This window comes from Spermophilus citellus (assembly GCF_964194105.1).
Source record: "Spermophilus citellus genome assembly, chromosome: 5".
NCBI classification, from domain to species: domain Eukaryota; kingdom Metazoa; phylum Chordata; class Mammalia; order Rodentia; family Sciuridae; genus Spermophilus; species Spermophilus citellus.
The window spans coordinates 83119321-83135075 of record NC_138186.1 but is presented as its reverse complement, the minus strand read 5'-3'; the positions used below and the strand labels follow the sequence as shown (position 1 = coordinate 83135075).

The 15755-nt window shown below is 32.8% G+C and overlaps 1 protein-coding gene across 40 annotated transcripts in view; it reads right to left on the bottom strand.

Moving 5' to 3' along the window:
• The window catches only part of RIMS1 (regulating synaptic membrane exocytosis 1), a gene marked incomplete at both ends in the record, with an annotated part of 215022 nt that overhangs the window by 112240 nt on the left and 87027 nt on the right, over positions 1 to 15755 (bottom strand). For 16 of the 40 annotated variants that reach the window (XM_081294615.1, XM_081294580.1, XM_081294583.1 and 13 more), the window contains one exon: positions 5005 to 5117. In XM_081294615.1, the coding sequence (XP_081150741.1) occupies positions 5005 to 5117 (113 nt within the window). Of the gene's footprint in view, positions 1 to 681; positions 712 to 5004; positions 5118 to 6147; positions 6331 to 12044; positions 12117 to 15755 lie in introns of all 40 variants that reach the window. The other 24 variants (XM_081294598.1, XM_081294597.1, XM_081294612.1 and 21 more) reach the window with 6 other exon arrangements.

The following is a 15755-nucleotide window of genomic DNA, read 5'->3' as shown; positions in this document are numbered from 1 at the left end:
TATTAAGTGTGGGTGAGGCCTGCAACTGGTTGGTTTTGAAACTCAAGTGCAAATACTAAACATAAAATGTGATTCAAAAGACAATAAAGAGGTCAGTGATATATTAATATAGCAGGCTAACTAGGTTTTCTTTCCTCCATCTCTCAGAAAGAAGGAATCAATGAGTATCATAATGATATTTCCTACCTAGGTAGCAGCTTTTCCGAGGCAGGACTGCAGTGGGGTTAGAATACTAACTAAGGTTCCTGCTACCTGGAAGGTAAAATCCAGGGATTTGCTGCTCCTTCACAACAGATACTATCTGAAGAGAAGGTAAGAATAAAATCCTTTGTCTATGAGAAGAGGGGAATGAAAACAAACAAACAAAAAAAAACATAAGCAAATAAAAAAATTATTATGTGGTTATATAATATCAATATATATAATATTATATATTATTCTTTTCTAAAGAGAATTGTTTTCTAGTTGTCAATGTAGATAAAACTGTTCTTAAAGTAATGTTTTTCTCTTTGATGTGAACAGCACATAATATAAAAGAATACCAAGTACCCTACAAAATCATTTCAGGGAAATAACTAAATAATTTTCTCATTATTTCCATTAATACAGTTATATAACTCTGGTATATTATAAAAGAAAAGTAAAAATATTAAATGTTTAAAAAGTTACATTAATATTTACCTTTTGTGGAAGAGTTATATTTTTCTTGTTCTTCAATGAATTAAATGCACATAATGATGGAAACAAAAGAAAGAAATCAGCAAATTTATAGTTAGACATGGAAATGTGAATTAACACAATGGCATGAATAATAAAAATGCATAACAAATAATGTGACATGATCAATTGCAATGATAAACCATGAAGAAACCTCAAATATGGTACTAAAATCAATCAAAGGAAGAATGAATACAGCAATTTAAAGATTTTAAATGAAACAAAAAATTGGGATATTAATATGCTTTCATGAAAAGTATGTATCAATAACTTGAAAAGTATATGCAACAGTATTTTTCTTGCCTTTAAAGTATTGCACGTTAGCACCAATATTACTAAAATACTTTTAACTTTTAATGTAAATGTATTTACATTGTCTTTTAATGTAAATGTATTTAAAAGCATAGTTAATATTCATAAGAATTATATCACAAAATGATATAAATTCATATGATTTGAAATTGCATATGGTAAAATAAACTTAGTTCTACTAAAAGTATGCTTTTTATCTGTACTATGGAAACTATTCTGTAACATTTTCTACGTAGAAAAATATATTCTAATTTAAGTAATTCTTTCTTCTTTCTCAAATTAATTATATATAAATATCCCAAAGTGAAATTACTTGGATTTTAGAAACTAATGTCAGATATTTCATAATATCTAAGTTATCTCACTGTCAGTACACTATTTACTGTCCTATCTAGATATTTATAAAAGGAAATATCATAAGAGTTTCAGGTAGCAGATGTAATAATGAAACATAAAACAATTGGCACACCACTCTTAATTTATGAATGATCTTTAAATACTTCTTTAAAGACATCCATTTGAGCAAACATACACGCAAAAAAAATCACTTGATTGGGTTTAGAAAGCCATACATTTTTTTTTTCTCCTCCTGGAGACAAGGTCTTTCTATGTTGCCCAGGCTGGCCTCATATTGTTGGGCTCAAACGATCCTCCTGCCTCAGCCTCCTGAACAGTTGGGAGTACTGGTGTACACCACCAAAACCAGCTAGAAAACTTTATATTTTTATATAACTGATTATGTTGGCATTAGTCCCTTTACATAAGAATACATTGTATTCTCAGTACATTAGAATAAAATGTTGAAATACAATTGAGGAAATTTTATTGAAGTCTTCCCACTGTATTTTCACATACTAGTTAGAGTTTCTATATTACAACCTACATTTTCTTTATCTTTATCTCAAAACATGTACTGTAATCATCTCTTTGCTTTTCACCCAAATCTACTGTAACAATCACATTTCATGTAGCAAGTAGGCTAACATTCTCCATTTTGGGGGTGGGGAGAACTAGGGATTGAACTCAGGGGTATTCAACACTGAGCCACATCCCCAACCCTATTTTGTATTTTATTTAGAGACAAGGTCTCATTGAGTTGCTTAGCACCTTGCTGTTGCTGAGGCTGGCTTTGAACCTGAGATCCTTCTGTCTCAGCCTCCTGAGCCACTGGGATTGCAGGCACGTGCCACCATGCCCACCTCCACTGCCCCATTTTTAAAAGACACTTTAAAAATGCTTTTATTTAAAAATCAAGCAATCTGTTCAAATGTTATGTTGGCCTTTTAAAATAAGAGATACTGATTTTAGGGTAAAAGGAGTGTAAAGTAAATCTTATCTATAAGAAAAAAACATACCAAGTCAATCAAATTTTCCTGACATACATACTAGAAACAATGATATATATATATATATATATATATATATATATATATATATATATATATATATATATCAGTATACAGAAACCATATGAAAAAAGTTATTTTAGAAGTGCATCAAAAAGTTGTATAGCTATCCAGGAATATAAACCATTTGAAATATTGGGTCATAACAATCAGCTTTTAATCAACTCCAGTAAAAGAAAGAAAGAAACAAACAAACAAAAAACGAAATCAGAAAACCACTCTTTGTTAAAAATTAAAAAAAAAAATTAAAAAGAGACGAAAAGTCAGTCAAATGCAGGAGAAAATTAATCAATTACAAATTAACTGCAGTTGATATCGATCTTCACATAAGATAAAACTAAATTAAACAAATAATAGGAAAATAAAAAAATAACAATAATCCTATAGCCTCAAGAACAAAATTTCAATCAATCTTAAATAGCATGTGTTAAAATCTTACCTAGGTCATTAATCAAATTAAAAATTTACCTTTGAAAATATATTTTAGGACAAATATACCTATCATATGAGCTGTTCAGTTTGAAATAAATCCATAATAATATGATGGCAGACAGTATAGTATTATGTACAAAAAGTCCCAAATACATATATTAACATCATAAAGTACACCATAAATATGTTTGTAGAAAAAGAACACTTATATATAATACATACTTCTTTTTACATTTTACAAAAACTATATCTATATGACTTTTAAGATCTTATATTTCAAGAACCTCAAATGACCAAAAGTGTTCACTAGTGTATTTGTGATATTAAACAGCAAAACAAAAAAAATTCGTAATTGTCATTCTCAATTATTCCCTTCTTCCCACCTCATCTCAATCCTTAAATATTGATGATTTATCTGAAAGACAACTGTGAATATAAATATCATAAAGAGTAACACTGATTTTAACAAAACATGAACTTTTAAAAATAAAAAAAATCCAACGTACAATCCAACCGATTTTGCAGAAGCAATTCTTATTTCTATGGAAGTAACACAAATATAATCTTGCCATTGAGAATTATATGCAGTACCATTATATGCTTTTGAACCTGTAGATGTTTTACTTGCAACTAGAGGAAATGCAAAGAATTTTAGGAGCACATGACTTTTTCAGTATCAATATAACCAGTAACAACAAGTCTGTAGCCAAACACCAAAATCTGTAGTCTTTCAGTTGTGCAACAGGAGTTCAGGGAGAATAATTTACATAAACACCAGTTTTTATTTGTTAAAACATTAAATAATTTCATCTGGGTTAGTTTTAATAACATTAATTATAGATAGTTCTCTCCAAAATGTTCCCAGAAAAGAGACAAAAAAGTTTGTTAAACATGTAAATTCATAATTTAAATAAAGTAACTGCCATTTTAGAAAAGAAAGTCAGATTTCACAAAGTATCATATTTTCCAGATTAATTGATGCCTTTAAAACAACCCTAAAAACTAAAGCATGATATATCAACAGGAAGTATGATTTAAAAAAATACAAATTCAGAGTTTATTGTACCAGCATTACTCTATTAATAAGTCGATACCTCTTAAAATCAACACTATATTTCTATAATCAACTATTCTGCATGGCAAACTATGCCACATCAGTCTTTGAGACAAAGTATTTATCTTCACAGATCTTTAACATTTCTGTGACACATTCAGTAAAGCACTTCGAGTAATGAGAGAAATGTATCCAGCACACTCAATATGGAGTGAAATGCAAGTTTTACATCAGCAACAATCAACACTGTTGAAAAAAAATATTCAAAATGTTAACCTTTCAGTTGTTTCACAGGGAGGAAGATTCTCAATGCATGTTCAAATATCAGTTCACTGCATTTACACTACCACTCAATAAAAGTTATTTCAATAATTTTTAAATCCTTGATAAGAAATATGTGATAATGAATACTGATAAATCTTGTCACTTACTGAGAAATGGGACATACAATAAATACTGATTTTTTAACCCACTATTTAAGTCATCTGGCTCATGTAGTTTAAAATTTAGTTTCTGCTATCAAATCACACACACATTCACATGCACACACATGTGCACTCGCTCCTCCCCTTAGGAAAATAATGTATACATGCTCAAAGTGAGAGAATCTCTAAAGTAAGTGCTCTAAGACAGCTTTCCATCTTTAAACTTATATAAAAAATACAAGATACTGTTAATCAAGGTAAAATAAAAAAAAAACACTAGTAAAGCATTCAAAATGACTGTTTAATTTTTTAAATATGTTTTAAAAATAGGTTAAGGCAAATCTTCTTTTAATATGTAAAATACCATATCACACTGGGGTTCTCCTAATTTTATCTTCTATCTTTTTACCTTTGTAAAACCATGTTTGCAGGCCTCCACCCATTCTGACATGTGACCAGCCAAAACTTGTTGGTTTACTTGGTCAACAAAACCAGGAACCACTGGGGTACTGGGGATAAAATTCTAAGAAATTTAACTTCTTAGGATTCAGCAAACTACATATTATCCCAAAATATTATTCATTTAATATAAGGATTATAAAAAGAGGAGGTTCTCAAATCCAAGATTTTTGGGCAAGGATCTCTCCATATAGGATACCTTGTTCTATACTGCCGCTTCTCACTGGCACCTGAGGGAGCTGTCTTCCCCTGCGACTGCTGAAGGATGTGTCTGCTGGAGGAGACTGGGTTGGACTTCCTTGTCGATGCATTCTGCAGGCATAAAACAGAGGAAGGGATGAAATTCCAATACAGCCAGACAAAAAATCTTTCCCTTCTTCCTGTTACTAAAACAGATATAAAACCTCTAACTGGGTCATTGGAAGAAAAATCAAGTTCTTTTTAATGCTATGTGTAAAAGGAATAATACAAAAGGAGCTCAAAAGAACAGATCAATGTCTTCTACACACAGCTTTGATAATGAATTCCTGAATGGAGCTGAATCCATTCACTTCTTTTTAACTTTCCATGAAGTTGTGATTTCTGGGCAAGTTATTCCTGTTTGGTAGTGCTGAAACAAACATATCTAATTACAGCCTTTAGATCTTAAAATATAGAAAAATTAGTTATGAGAGGCTGTTGCCTAAAGTGCTCCTATTTAATTGATATTAGAATTACTTAAAACTGACAAGACATATTTCTAATTGGAGATACTTTTACAAAATTACCACTCACTTGTACTTTAAGTAGAAAAAACCTTGAAAGGTATTTAAAATAATCCTGGGCACATGCTATGAAATATATTGACACAAGGACTGAAATTACAAATGAGAATTTGAGAAGCATGCAGATACATTACTACTGTCCAGGAATAAGCTGACCTCCATCTGTTGGCATTCAAACTTTTTGTTTAACTGAAGAACTTTAAGATGCTCTAAGACTTCACTGAACACATGGAAGATTATGTTTTTTAATTCCTCTTACACTTTTAAAAAGCAAATACATATTTAATTCCAAATAATTTATCATACAGAATTTCACATAATTAATAAATTGTATATGAATATGCCACAAACAGATGAAAGGACATAACACAGTCAATTTAAGTTTCAATGATAGCTAACTGGCAGAATTAAAGATAGATGTAAGTAGTAGAGGATGTGGAGAGGTTTAAGTGCCACAGAAAAAGAATTAAAAATTATGGTGTCATAATGAGTGAAAGCTTTGAGTGCTCAGGAAGATACAACACCACACCAACACCCGGAGGCAGGACATGAATGCTGGGCTGACACTGAATAGCAACCTTGTCAGAAGCGGAGAAGGTGGCGCCGACCCTCCAGGGGCAAGGTGGTGCATAGAACACAGTGTTCTGACACTAGAGTGCTCACTCGACCTTGAGCGAGCGGGATGTTTTCCCCTAATGACTGGTTGATCAGTCGCTCTTGGGGCTGCGTGTCCCCTTCTAGAAAGACATGGTGGGAGAACCCTAAAACATTAGGGCCAAAAAAGATCTTCAGTCAGCAGGTTCACATTAACTTTATACCAACACATCTGTCCAAGGAAAACCTGGTTACTCTCATAAGACAGTGATTTTTAAAGAACCAGAAGAAAACCCGTCACACAATTACTGAAATGAAATTCAAATCAAACTGACAAGTTATTATTGCAAATGTGAATGTCATATAGTTTTTAAAGGGAAAGTCTAGGTTGCTCTGAAATAATGAACCTCCTATAAGTTCCACAGGGACACAGAGTTCTGTCTCTCATCTTTTTCTGAGCTCTATCTCCAGTGCTAAAACATAGCTGTATGGACAGCAAGAGCTCAACACAGATATGTTGATTGAATGAGTCAGAATAATTAGAATGATGAACATGGGGATACTTCAAGTACATGCCTTCAAGAAGAAATAATGCACAGTAGAAATCTTTGTATATTTTTACAAGGTTCATAATGTTTCTTTGCAATAAGCAAGTTCATGGCAAACAGCAAAAGGAGGATGTCTTCTGAGAATAATCTAAGGAGATTAAAAATAGACTAATATTAAAAATGCAGAATGTCTCATTAATTCATATAATTAGGTGCCAGTGGTTGACATGTGAGGAAAACATGTTTTTGGATATAACAGTATCTAAAAAGATATCTGTCAATATATTGACAACTATCTCCAAATGATGTTCAAAATTTTTATGGAACCAATTTCTGAATTAAGGATTAAGAATAAAAAAAACCTTATGTATAAAATGTATTTAAAACAAATACTTTTGCCTTTTTCATAATTTTCAGTACACTTTAAATAAAATTCATAATTAAAATACCTATTATGCCAGAAGAAATTAAATAACATCTCATTTTCTTGGGGGGGGGGACTGGGGATTAAACTCAGGGATACTTGACCACTAAGCTACATCCCCCTAACTTGTATTTTATTTAGATACAAGGTCTCACTGAATTGGTTAGCACCTCAACATTGCTGAGGCTGTCTTTGAACTTGCAATCCTCCTGCCTCAGCCTCCAGAGCTTCTGGGATTACAGACGTGTGCCACTGCATCTGACCAACATCTCATTCTTCTAAAGCAATGCTATAAAATTGATGTACTAAGTAACTTGAAGTGGATAAAAATAAAGAATACATATTGACTACCAAAAGTATATTAATGAGTACTTTATTCAATCTGTATTTAGATTGATAATCTTTTTTTAAGTAAAATAATTTTCAGAGTTACAGTAATTTTGATTCAGGGTATCTCTTGCATTTTAGAACAATAAAATGGCAAATATCAGGATGAAGAGAACAAAAAGGTACAGCTCAGGTCTTTCATCTTCTTTAGTTATAGATTAATGTTTTATCAGATCCTATTTTATATCCTGAAACATGGATTATTACCTCCATTTCCAAATGAAGATAAAAAAGGAACTGACAATATTCCATTTTATTAAAATATTAGTATTAATACTTAATATTAAATCATTCATTCTGAATTGACTTTCACATTACTCAACTGTATAAATTTGATAAGGGAAGGATTACATGACAAAGTCCTTTTGAATGACACTGAGTGAGTTTTATCTATTTTTTCCTTTAGAAGCCATCATGATTAGAAATTGTAACAATCCTATTCAAACTACACATACTGAATGTGGTCTAAAATTCAGTCATACAGTTTTTCACCCAAGTAATGAGAAATTTCATGATTATTACAATTTCAATAAAATCTTGTGCTCTTCCTTTATGCAATTTATAAGTACCAAAGAACAACTTGAGTGGGACATGATAAGTGAATAATTTAGATGTGCAACCAAACTAAATAGCAAAGATACAAAAAGCAACTTCAGGGGAAAATTAATTTCCTGGCTGAATATTGTACAGTTCCAGAATAGGTGACTTAATGCATCATTTGTTGAGCCACATGGAGGCTTGCAGAGCCTGAAAATAGCCTATGATATTTGAGATTAATCATTTAGTAAGATTTGGTTTACCTTTCACATGAAATAAAAGCCCCTCAATAATGAAGCAGTTCCTGACACTAGCCATTGTAGACAAGCAGGAGAGTACAGAACAAAGAATAAATAGAAAGCCACTTTGCCTGAGGAAGAGAGGGGATGTGGCAGCAAGCTGAATTATAGGAAGGGAAACTGGAGAGAGGAAATGGAGAACTTGAAGAGAGATGAGGAGGATTTTGCAGAGGAGAGATAATGGATATAAGTATTGTTTTTTTTTAGGAAAATTAATCAAGAAATTCCAAGGTATTTGAGTGAAAAGCTTGGAGAATCCAGGCTGTAATGCATTGATCTTTTCCATGAAATGGGGTGTGATAAGAACTTGAGGATGCAAAAAGAATGACAGAGGTTTAGAACAACCATGTCAGTGAACATGGCAGGGAGGGAATGATGGATAAGAAAAATGGTAAGAAATTTACTGATCATCAATGCAGGGCATATGTAAATGCCAGGCATTGAATGTGTGTGTATGCTATGTGTGTATACACACACATACTTATCTATGTATACTTTTTTAAATTCTTACACCCTGAGAACTATAATTATTACTATTGTACAAATGAAAAACTGAGGATCATAGTGACTTGCAAAAAGACAGAGATAGAATGTGTTGGAGTTAGGATCCACACAAGTCTGTTGTGCTCCAACATTTTCTCTCTTTTCTGCTTATTGATATAGTATTTGTTTCTACACCATAAAATGAGAAACAGTAATTTCACATCTCGGATGTGCTATCAATTTTTTAGTACAAAACATAAAATATATGCCCACATATAAAGTTGCTTGGAAGGACTTGAAATAATTATGTTTTGATATTTGTAGGATAGAAACAAATGGAAAATGGCATCTAAGGAGAACCCATTGTGCCATATATATAAACATGTATACTGCATACTCTATCTTACTATCTCCAAATGCATATCTAAATACTTAACTACAAAATTTGTTCCATGTCTATGTTCTTCACCTAAAACTTGGACTTAAGTTATACACATTTCTCAGCAAAACTTTAAAGCTTTAGTCAGATATTTCTATTGCTGAAAATAGGACTTGCAGAAATTGCTTCTATTGACATTAAAAAAGTCCAGTTTTAGTTTTGTTTGTTTGTTTTAATGACTTATTAAAGGATGGTATACCACATACATGTGGTATTTGAAGTCATCAAAATAACTCCTCCTATGATGGCCCCTTACAGAGCAGCACAGGCACTTTCCAAAAGCAACAGCACAAAATAAAGCATACATTTAAGCAAGGCTAAGTAGATGTCTAAACAAACCATCCACAGTCAGGATGCAGAGTGTTGGTTCCAAAAGAAGAAAAGTCACCAGAATAGAATGTAGAAAGGATGCTAGCAGTTCTCAGAGGTGAATTTACATGGAGGAGAAAAGCTAGACTTTTATGAAAGAGCTTCCCAAGCACAGAAGACAGAAATCAGTTCTGCCTGCCTTCTATCTGTAACTGACTATTATATTTTTCAAAATATTTTCTTATGAGCTATTCCTCATGGGGCCAGTTTGCTCATGCCAACAAAGGGTCTTTAAACCATGTTATTTTCACAGTAATTTTTGCCAAAAATCAATGCATGATGGAGTGGTATGATTCATGTTTGTAAGTTGTTAACTCCCAAAGGTGGAAAGATTCACTATCCAGGTGGGGAGTGTATCTAAGAGGTAGAGAGCTTTCCTAGCATGCATGAGGCCCTGGGTTTGATCTTCAGCACAGTAAGGGGGGAAAAAAAAGTGAATGTGAAAAGCACTATGACCTTACTTCACCTGTAGTTAGATGGAAACTATGTTGTCTTCTGAAGAAATGAAAACAAATGTAACCTAGAAAATCCAAATTAATTCTTCTGTACCTAACTATTCAATAATTCACTTAAAGCTACCTATGTAATTCATAATATTCTACTAAAATTCAACTAAGAAATTTAATTATAACCAAACAAACCTACATGTATAAAAGGTTAGTGTTACGTATTTGAGAGAGCTGGGCTGAGATTAAAGAATGTGAAAACAGAAATGCAATTGGTATTATTTAATTTCAGGCTGTCTATGTAACTGTCAGAACTCTGTGCTTCATTTTCTTCCCAAAGTCCAATTCCTTTTCCAATTTAAGACTTTTTTGAGTCCCCTGCACCCTTATTCCTCTGTAAATTAAGTTCTCTAAATACTCAACATCTCCATGTACCACTACTAGGAGTAGACTTCAACTCCTTTACTCATCACCTGACATATCCCATATCTTCTCACTTTTTGGGTCTTAACTCAGTGGCAATATCCTCTACATCCTTTAGGAAGATTTCCTTTTTCTTTTCTCTCTCTCTCTCTCTCTCTCTCTCTCTCTCTCTCTCTCTCTTGTTGCTGTTGTTGTTGTTGTTATTGCTTAGGACATTGATCCTTGAATTTAGCACATAACTTGGCACATGCTTGTTAAATGAACGAATCCCTGAACTATACAGATTCTATCTCAAATAAGCCTGATATGATAACCTAGCTGGTGCCCTGAAACCAACCTTGGTCCTTTCCATCCACCTTCCAAAATGTTCCCAAGGTGATCTATAATTTTGTAAGTTAAAATCAATCTCCACCCTCCTGTGTTTAAAGCATATCAATGGCTCATAAAGTTGCTGAGGTTCTTTGGTACACCATTAACAAGGCAGTCCTGTCATTCATTTAAACTCTCAGGATATCTCTATTTTTATTTTCAGCATCCATTTTCAACTCCCAGGATCCTGTTCTCCATTCCAAAACTGGTACATTTTCTATAAACTCAAAAAGATATTTCAAGCTTTAGTGTTTTTTTTTTACATTGTTCTTTCTCATGAAACAGTCTACTTTTCACATCTGCTTTTATCTATCTAGACTTAGTTCAAGTGATATCTATTTATCAAACAGTTTAATTTCATTCTGACCCTACATATCTGTTTTTACTCTACCTGTGCATACCTCTGTAGTAACAGCTGTGATGACTGAATGCATTCATTCTTCTAAATCTATGTCCCCACACCTGCTCTCAACAATTGTTGAGAATGAAATGAAAAATTTTTGAGAATGAAGTGAAAAACTGAATATGTTATCCTTAAACATATTCTTATATTATTCTTATATAATATTATAATACTTCATATTTGTATTAAACTGAACAAATGAATGTGTTATTTGGGATTTATAAGTGTTTTCTGCAATATTGTTCCTAAAAATACTAAAAAAATGTGTGGAATGTGATGAATTGTACACAGGTCAGTAATTCCTTATAATTTTTGCATGAAATCAGCATTTGTCTATGGTTACAAAACACAAGAGTCACAGATTATCCTTTTGAAGAAAAGAGACTTTTTCAAAGATGACATTATTCATATACATAACACATATTTAACAGATCTGCATATTCCAGGCATTATGTTTGTGGAAATATTTAATATAATCTCTCAAACAAGAAAGTCCCAATAGTATATAAAAATGAATGTGGGTTTAATCCTCATTAATAATCAGAATGACCATGAAAAGAATGTGATTTTCTTTTAAACCTCCAAAATACCCCTTATTTCTTCAATGAGACTATTCCCACAAAGGGGAAAAATTATTTACATGAAATTCTTTAAACATCACAACCTGTGCTTAAGAACTGCATAAGTGACATGAGAGAGGAATGTCCTGACTGTAAGAAGGAAGGACCGCAGCACAGCACAACACCGAGCCTACCTTTCTGCATCAGAGGCAGTGCCTTTCCTAGTCTGTTTTTGGATGCTAGATCTTTCATACTTTCTGGAGTGCCTGTGGAATGAAATGTTAAAGAAATACAAAATATCTGATGAATAAAGCTACATCAACATCATACAATGATAAAAACAATAGACATGAAAATGACAACTATTTTACCTAAATGGTTTTGTCAGTCAATACTTTTCAAATTAAAAAAATAAATAAATAAAAATTAAAAAAAAATTAGAATTGGTGCTGGATGGAAGACAGGAGTTGCCAACAGGAGACACTAGATACTGATGTTTCATTAGTCTAGACAAACAGGTCTACAGCAATGATCTAACACAGATACCTGCTAGCAACTCTGCCTCCCCTTGATGAGTAAACAGATTTAATGGTGAAGTACAATGATGATAAATGTGACCACGGTGGTGAGTTAGGTGCTGAAAGACCAAAGAGGGGTGATGTGCCCTCTACTTCTTAAAAGTTCAAACTTGCTACTACAAAGTTTCTCTTTTTTCTTTTTTTGCCTCAAAATTATGGAGAAAAGAGAAGGAAAATGCTAAGGTGTAAGATTTTGACATAAGTGAAAGTATTTAAATCTACTATTTAAAGCATTTTTAAAATTGTCATAAGGATTTCTTGGTAATACTGTTGCATTTTAAAAAGTTAATCATATGTTACAAATCAAAGAATTAATAAAGTCCCCAATATATTTTCTAAAAGTACACATATACACTCAATATTCGGAATCTGAAGTTTTTTCATATAAATAATATATATATATATATATATATATATATATATATATATATATATGTAATATATATCCTACATCCGTAAAGCACTTACATGTGCCTATTTAGACCAAAATGTCTGAACTAATCTAGCTATGTAAAATTTATTATGTACACTTAAGGTATGCATGATGTTATAAATTAAATACATATTAAATAGTTACTATACTGGAATTAATTAACATATCCATCATATCACAATTACCCACAGAAAACTACATATTTGAAATAAGTAATACAAAATATTGTAGTCTAGAACTTATGCCTTTAAAAAATCAGACAAAACATAAGAATATACATATTACATTGGTTATTGAATCACTATAATTTATACTTATTTTCTTTCCTGATACACCTTCCTTCCAATAATGTCGAGACCAATATCTGTCTTTGCTTATCAGTGTCAGACATCCTAAATGAGTCAAAGAATGAAGTCAGTTTTCACAGTGTGTGTAGTATTGAGACTGCTCCTCTTTCACACTATCTTATTCTTACAATTCAGGGTTTCAGCTATGTGTTCTTCACCTGCTACCATTCTGAAACCTCATTTCTGAGTTGAAAAAAGGGACGCAATAGAGGAGAAAGTTGTCTCCCACTCACCACATTCCCTTATTAGTTGGAAAAGAGTGGGTTTGATATAATGGAAGATAATGGTATGCCAGGTGCACTGAAGGAGTATGAACTCATTTAACCTTCAAAACAATCCTTTAAGAAGGTGTCATCTCCATTTTCTCCACTATCACAGATGAAGCAACTGGCACAGGGCAAGGCCACTCAATAATAAAGTAGCAAAGCTGGGAACATGTCTATCTGGTTCCATCCAAAAGTGTGTGGAGGAGGTAAATTCTGATGCATTTTCTAAGGTTGCATCCTTCAAGAAGGGAAGAACCCATGAAATCTGGTATAGGTTTGGGAAAGCACAAAGAGATGATTCTCCTTCTCACATTAAGGAAATGTAAAAGGAATTTACTTTACTGGTGTATGGTCAGGAGAGGAGACTTTGCGACAATTGAAGTGCATGGTACATGCTGAAATCAACAGGGGATGCCTGTTATGGTTGCTGGCAATGGAGGCTTGTTCCTGAAGCACAGGGGAGGAGGGATAGACACAGCACAAAGTTGTGAAGAAGGGGATGAGAGGCAGAGTAAGTAGGTCTGTAGCCCAGGAGTATCTGAGTTCAAAGAAAAGGCAGCATAGTCTTTATGGGTAATTTATGCTTGGTTCCAACAGTGCCCCAGGACAACTGTCTGGGAGAAAAAATGTTTCTTTTCTCATCTTCAGCACAAGGAAAGCAGGTGTCATTATTATCAAGGATTTTTCAATCAGTCTTTTGTTAATGCAAAAAAATGCTTGTTGAGTATGTATATGGGCCAGGGTCTACTCTATATGTGTGAAATATGTCTGTGAACAAAGCATTGATTTCAAGCAATTTACCTTTTACTTGTAGAAGATAAAAAGTAAACAACAACAACAAAATCACATACAATTCTGTAATACAGTGTGGGAGAAGGTAATAAATGATAACAACTGCAAAAATGGAAACCAGGCCCAGAGAATCAGAAATGTGATCTGGGGGACTGGGAGCAGCTACAGTTTGCAACTGTAAGCAGAGTGGCCACAAAAGAACCACTGAGTTAGTGACATTTTGGCAAACCTGAAGATGAAGAAGTTAGCTATGGTTTATATTAAAGGAAAGAAAATCTCAAAGGCAACAGCAAGAGGGCAGGTGCTAAAGCAGATGTGAGACTAGTACATTAACCAGTACAGCAGGATTTGAGGGAGATGAGTTAGATGAGAAGAGTCTGGGGGAGGTGAGAGAGGGATTGGACAGAACACAGTGAATCTACCTCTGCCCAGTAAAAAGGCTATTCACATCTCTTAGAACATGCCTGCATTTCTTCTTATGCTGGTAAATGTTATTCATTTTCTAGATTGGATTGAAATTTCACTTCCTTGGTAAAATTTTCAGACTCTTCTTCCTCTTCTCATCTCCTAAAACTTATTGGAGTCATAAACTAGATGGATTATGATTTTTTTACCTGCATTATCTCATCTAATCTTGCCAACTCAAAGAGACAGGTAACACTTTTATCTTTGGAAGAATAATGAGATAGAGGTTTGGAAAGGTTAAATGATTTATTTTTACATGGTCACTAAATGTCAAGTCAGAGGTGAACTGAGAGTCTCAATAGAAGTAATCACATTGCATCTCTGGCTTAAATGAAATAGGAACATGGTGACTAAAGTATGGACTCTGATCAGATTAGATTTAATCTCAGCTGGGTGGCTTTTTATCCTCTCTGTTTTTCCACATGCAAAGTGGTAGGTTTGCTAATTCTAAATAGTCCAATATTGCCTAATATTTATATTATATTATTTGTAATTTTTGTAATTTGACACAGAATCGACATTGTAGTATTTTCAGCATTCCTTAAAATAGCAAGTGATTAAGAGTGCTCAAAGTATTGTTTTTATTATAATATATATTTGGTTTTGAATGTAAAGACACTTATTAATCTATAAGCATTAATAAATAGGGCTTCATACATGTACCCTTTTTACATTTATTTTTTTAATCTTCTAGTTAAGGATACTCCTTTTTATTCTTCAAATGCCATTAAAATTTCATTGCATTAAAGATCCTTCTAAATATTCATACCAAGGACATGTCTTTATAATTCTTCTAACCATTAAAAAGAATTCCTCAAATAGAACATAATTGCAGGAATTGAGTGTCAAGCAACACCAAAGAAGAAAATAGGAAATTCTAACGTCTTTTCTACCCTAAATCCTAAATCCTAGATATGAATATATTGTACATTTAAAACACAACTATCCCTTGGAGTAAATAAAGGCTGAAGTTATGAATAATAGTAAAGGTCAGAAAAATCCATTATATTCATGTACTATACAA